This window comes from Enhydra lutris, unplaced genomic scaffold (genome assembly GCF_002288905.1).
Source record: "Enhydra lutris kenyoni isolate GAN:26980312 unplaced genomic scaffold, ASM228890v2 scaffoldscaffold12, whole genome shotgun sequence".
Taxonomy (NCBI): domain Eukaryota; kingdom Metazoa; phylum Chordata; class Mammalia; order Carnivora; family Mustelidae; genus Enhydra; species Enhydra lutris.
The window spans coordinates 45,566,478-45,572,477 of NW_019154096.1; the positions used below are offsets into that span (position 1 = coordinate 45,566,478).

General features: G+C 36.9%; 1 protein-coding gene across 4 annotated transcripts in view; it reads left to right on the forward strand.

Annotated features, from left to right (window-relative positions):
* The window catches only part of LOC111144830 (tankyrase 2), a 69,012-nt gene extending 63,275 nt beyond the window's left edge, over positions 1-5,737 (forward strand). For 2 of the 4 annotated variants that reach the window (XM_022499342.1, XM_022499339.1), the window contains exons 26-27: positions 2,168-2,324; positions 3,367-5,737. In XM_022499342.1, the coding sequence (XP_022355050.1) occupies positions 2,168-2,324; positions 3,367-3,429 (220 nt within the window). In that variant the 3' untranslated portion in view covers positions 3,430-5,737. The remainder of the gene's footprint in view (positions 1-2,167; positions 2,325-3,366) is intronic. The other 2 variants (XM_022499340.1, XM_022499341.1) reach the window with 2 other exon arrangements.
* The last annotated feature ends 263 nt before the right edge of the window (positions 5,738-6,000 follow it).

Genomic DNA, 6,000 nt, shown 5'->3' on the forward strand with positions numbered 1-6,000 from the left:
CTCGGGCCCCCGCATCGGGCTCTTTGCTCAGCAGGGAGCCTGCTTCCCTCCCTCTCTGCCTTCCTCTCTGCCTACTTGTGATCTCTGTCTGTCAAATAAATAAATAAAATCTTTTTAAAAATTTTAAAAAAACCTAGAACAATCTTCATCAAACATTAGCAGACAAGAGAATCATTTAGAGGGCTTGCTAAAACACAGATTCCTAAGTCCTGCCTGCTCAGTTGCTGATTTAGTAGGTCTGGGATGAAGCACAAGAACTTGAATTTCTGCTGAGCTCCGGGGTGGTGATGTTTTCTGATCAATGATCTAGAAGAAAGCCCTGGAGCACTAGTTCTCAGCCTTGGTGACACATTGGTATCACCTGGGGAGCTTTAAAAACTACTGATGCCGATGTCCCACCCTCAGAGAATCTCTCACAATTTCTGGGCATTGGGATTTTTTTTTTTTTTTTTTTTTTTTTTTTTTTAAGTCTTCCCAGCTGATTGTGAAAGGTTGCCAAGTAAAGAACTGCAATCTTGGAGGAAAACAAGGTCTTTTTTTATATTACTCTTGTTTTCCCCTTAAATTTAGACTTGTGTAGGCGCCTGAAGTCAGCCCTTCTGGGCATGAACTCCCATCCTCTTCTGTTTTAGATCATAAATTAATTGGAGAGGTTAAAAGGCTTATAATTTCTTGAGAGTCTATAAATTGAACTCTGCTGTCACATTATCTGGAGGTGAAAGTTCTGAGTACTTTCTCTTTAACTCATAGTTAAAATAGTTCTGATTATAATAAGTAGTGTTTTACAGTCTTGCAAACTGTCTTTGGAACAGAAAGGTTGGTTCTCTACAAATAATTTATTAACTTAAGACTTTGGTATTTGGGTTATCACAGGGCTGATCGTAACTATAATAGAAATCTACTAGAAATGCTAAGGCTTCCAACAAGCATATTTAGAATAAAAAGTATAGGTAGCCTCTCTTCTTTGGAGAACAGAATCAACCGGCTCACCAAAATCTTTTCTCCTCTGAAAAACAAAGAAGAGAAACCATTAAGTAATTTTTTAAAAAAGGGTTCAGGGGCGCCTGGGTGGCTTAGTGGGTTAAAGCCTCTGCCTTCGGCTCGGGTCATGATCCCAGGGTCCTGGGATCGAGCCCCACATCGGGCTCTCTGCTCAGCGGGGAGCCTCCTTCCTCCTCTCTCTCTCTGCCTGCCTCTGCCTACTTGTGATCTCTATCTGTCAAATAAATAAATAAAATCTTTAAAAAAAAAAAAAAAGGGTTCATTGGAAATAAGGAAGGTCAGTCATACGCCTGAAGGGATTGGGAGAGTAATCTCCTCAAATTTCTGATAAGGGAAAACTATTTGAAGAATTAACATTTTAGCTGAAACCTAAAAAAATGAGTGGTAGTTAAGAGTGGCAGAAATAGGTACCATTCTCTGTGGTAAAGGAAGTGGTGTGTATGATGCCCGTGAGGTTCAGAAAGTTGGCCTGTGTGAAGAAAGGAAATTAATGCTCCTGGTGCACAATGAACACGAAGTAAGATTTGAGAATTTAGAGCCATTGTAAGCAATTTGGGTTTTCTTCCAAGTACACTAAGTAGCCTCTACAAAGTTTCAAGCAGTAAAATGATGTGATTTGATTAATGTTTCAGGTGTTGGGTTGTTGTTTTTTTAGATAACTGGTTGCTTGGATGGAAAATAGTTTAGCTAGGAATTAGAGGAGAAATAGAAGTTCAGAGGCCATTATTCCCAGTCCAAATAAAAATTTTGGTGATTTGAATTTAACAGTAGCAATAGAATTAAGAAAATGAATTTCAAATGCATTTTGAAGGTAAAATCAATTAGACTTGATTAGTTGGATAGATGTCCATCTTTGCAAGCTACTTTGTGGGAGCTTCCTAAATCCCCTTCTTCCCACTTGGGCTATGGTTTGTGCTTTTCCTCTGGGTACTGACGAGAGCAGAGTTTCCATCTCTATGAGGTTGTTACATTTTCAGTTTATATAGTTAAAATAAGAATTAAAGTGGCAAATTCATTAATGAGAGTAGAAGACATTCCTGCAAAGTTCTTTTAAGGATGAAATAACCAACAACTCTGTATAAATACACTAAAAAGCTTACGCACTGTGCAGAAATAAAACTGCCATGTACTACCTTGTTGTCAGGGAGATCTTTTCATGTTACAGGCAGCTACTCTTTTGCCGGGTAACCTTGGGAAAGTCTTTCCTGCAGTTCAGTGCAATGAAAATGGCACATTCTCCTCCAGGGCATCACTCAGTCACTGGTCGACCCAGCGTGAACGGTCTAGCATTAGCTGAGTATGTTATTTACAGAGGAGAACAGGTAATTCAGTTTTATTTGTTCATCTTCAGAATGATTTAGAGCCATACTTTAATAAACTCTTCTTACTACTCTCTTAAATTGACAAGGCATATTGCCTTAAGAACTGGGCTGGGTTTTTTTTTAACTTCTATTTGGAAATAATTTCAGATTCATGGAAAAGTAGCAAAAATAATAGAGAATTCCCATATACCCTTTGCCCCGATTTTCCCAATGTTAATATTTTATCATTCTCCCTCATTTGTATGAATACAGATTTTTCTCCTGACCTGCTTGAGAGGACATTGTAGGCTTGCTGTGTAACCTTAAATGGTTCAATGTGTATTTCCCAAAAACAAGGGCATTCTCTTTTAAAATTATCAACATTGGGAAGATAACATTGATAGAATATTATCTTATAGACTTTATTCAGATTTTGCCAATTTTGGTGGATCTTTTTTCTGTTTTTTAACCTTCCATAAAATATAATTAATCAGAATCTTGTATTTAGTAGTTAACCTGTCCGTAGCAGAGAAACATACAATTCTCTCCTGCTCTTAGTGACACAGATGCAGTCAGAAGCATCTCTAGAGCAGTGTTCTGAACTGAGGATACGTACCAGGATCTCCTCAGTTACTAAAAACAAACATGGATACCTGGATGGCTCAGTGGGTTAAAGCCTCTGCCTTCGGCTCAGGTCATGATCTCAGGGTCCTGGGGTCGAGTCCTGCATTGGGCTCTCTGCTCAGCAGGGAGCCTGCTTCCCCCTCTCTCTCTGCCTCCCTGCCTGCCTACTTGTGATCTCTGTCTGTCAAATAAATAATGTCTTTTAAAAAAAAGAAAAGAAATTTAAAAAACCACATGCTTAGGATTCATCCTAGACCTGCTGATTCGGAACCTAAGAGGGTTTGGAATCAAGATAAGGATGTTTTAAGAAAATGCCCAAAGAGGAGTCTGATCCACACATTAATTTAGAACCTCTTCTCTAAAGATTAGGAATTCTTATGGTAAAATCGCCTTTCAAAAAATTTGTTTACCAACATTTAAATTAATCTTTCTCTTCCAGGCTTATCCTGAATATTTAATTACTTACCAGATTATGAGGCCTGAAGGTATGGTTGATGGATAAATAGTTGTTTTAGGAAGCTAAATCCACTGAACCTAATAAAATCATCTAAGCAGCTGGTGGCCTCTTAAGTTCTACTCCTTCGCTGAGAAATACCATCTTGTCCACAAGCCTGTGACAGAAGGATAAAAAATGTGAAAGAAGTTTAACATTCTGACTTGATAAAGCTTTAATAATGTACAGTGTTTTCTAAATATTTCTGTTTTTCAGCACTTTAACAGATGCCATTCCAGGTTAAACTGGGTTTGTCTGTACTAAATTATAAACAAAGTTAACTTGAATCTTTTATAGGTTATGCATTGATTCTAACAGAAACTGTAATCCCCTCCACAGAACTCATTTTACTAATACAGCACTGTGTTCTTTAAAACACAGCATTTACACTGAATACAATTTCATTTGTAAAACTGTAAATAAGAGCTTTTGTACTAGCCCAGTATTTATTTACATTGCTTTGTAATATAAATCTACTGTTTCAGAACTGCAGCGGTTTACACATTTTTTCATACGTACTGCACATCTGTATTTCATCTTGCATCATCATGACTGAGTGAACTTAACATCTGATTCCAGAGGCTATGGTTGAGCTGTTAGCAAAGACTTTGTCAGTTGGGAAAGATTGATTTATCAGATTTAATTAGCTGATGGAAGCATTTATCTCTCATTAGAAATCTTTCCCATTGAAGAACTTACTTCATGAAGACTCTGGGGATTTAATTTGTGATTACCTTTTATGTATAAGACACATTCCAAAGAGCTCAGTGAACGTCCTGATTATTAAAGACACTTCTTTACTGGCCTCAAACTCTGGGTTTCACATTGGAAAATTTTCTCATTTCATTTTGTGAAAGAGCAAGTGCTTTTTTATTTCAGAGGCTGCATCCTGCCACTGAGCAATTAATTACAGGATTCTTTTTGTCGAGTGTAAATAGGAAGTTACATTTCAGAGGTAGGAAGAGGAATCCTGAATAATTTCTGTTCTAATTACCCTAAATTGAAAGGGGAAAAAAAGGAAATGAGAGGGGGTCATTTTTTTGTTCTAAATATTTTTTTCTTGTTCTTCTTCCTTGGCCTCACTATTACAGTCAATCTGTACACCATAGGTAAGCTGAACCCAGAACCATGAAACAAATATAAGTGTCTCAGTTCTCTCCAGGTCATCTTCATGGGCAGGTGCTGTAACACGGTGCTTCCTGGTCCTGGATAGCTTCATTGTGACATTCACAGTCACTTGGAAATACGCTGTGTGTGTGCACTATATGGTGACAGGCCTGTTGGGCAGCTGTGGAGGGAAGTGCTGTCCCATAAAATGCCATTCCTGTTTTCTAAAGGAAAACTGTGTTTTCCATGAAATCAGCTAAAGCTTCTTGGCCCAGAGACATGAATTAGAGCAGTGTATTTGTTGACTCTAGCTGCCTCAAGAGGCAAGGCAGGTTTTTACCGACTTAAGTCTCTGTAAGTGACAGTGTTCCCCTTTACTCTCTGTACCAGTTCACCTTTGTTTTACATTTTATTCCATCTCTAAATTACCTGGCTCTTTGCAGTAACTTGTACATAAAGTGCTAGAAAATCATGTTTCTTGTCCTAAGTAAGAGTTAATCAGACTAAATGCATATCTGGAGTTGTTTCTATGATGTAAATTGTGATCATATTCCTGACCTTGAAGTGCTTTTATACAGCTCTCTAATAATTGCAATTATGATCCTGAAGTAATTTCTTGGAACACAAATGGAGTATGCCAAATTTTATATAATTTTTCAGATTCTGGAATCATCCAGGTTTTATAATTAGAAGATAATGAGATGAGTTAATGGAGTTTATATTTACATGACCATATCTCCCAACTTTGACCCCATAACACTCCCCTTGTAAGTGAATCTGGAATTGCTTATCATGTAAAGTCATCAAGTATCTGAGTTTATGACTGTAGCCTGTGTTGTTTCATCTAATCCATTGCTTAATTACTGTGTTGTTTTCCTATGAATGATTACATTGTGGTTAATATGTTAGCATGGCAATATTTTCAGATAGCTTTTTGTTTGTTGGCTGTATCGGGGGGTTGGGGGTGGTTTGGAGGATTTTTTTTGGAGTTTTTGCATGAATATCTTACTTTATAATGATGGAATTGCTTTTTCTTTTGTCTTGTGATTTTTCTTTTTTTTCTTTTTTTTCTTTTTTTTTTTTTTTTTGAAGTGAGATTTAACTTTGTGTGAGTAGTACTATTATATCCATCTTGGGTGTCTTACTTGTACTGTATCACATTCCATACCCTCATTTAATTCTTAATAAAGTGTTTATTTGTTTTTCTGGGTAGCATGGTAATTACTGGAATAGTATAAATGTGCTGAATGGTCTTTGAGAAAATGGATTAAGATTACAATAAACCACAATTTCAGGAAAACAATGTAGTTCTGCGTCTAACAGTGATAGAGTGCAGTTTAAAGTTTAAAATTTTGAATGTTGTGACCATAACCTATTCAGATGCTTTAAGATGGAAGTAGCTATAAGATGCTTTCAGAAATTTAATCAATCCAATACAAGTTTTGGCAAACCTCAAAGCTTATTGCTGGGTAA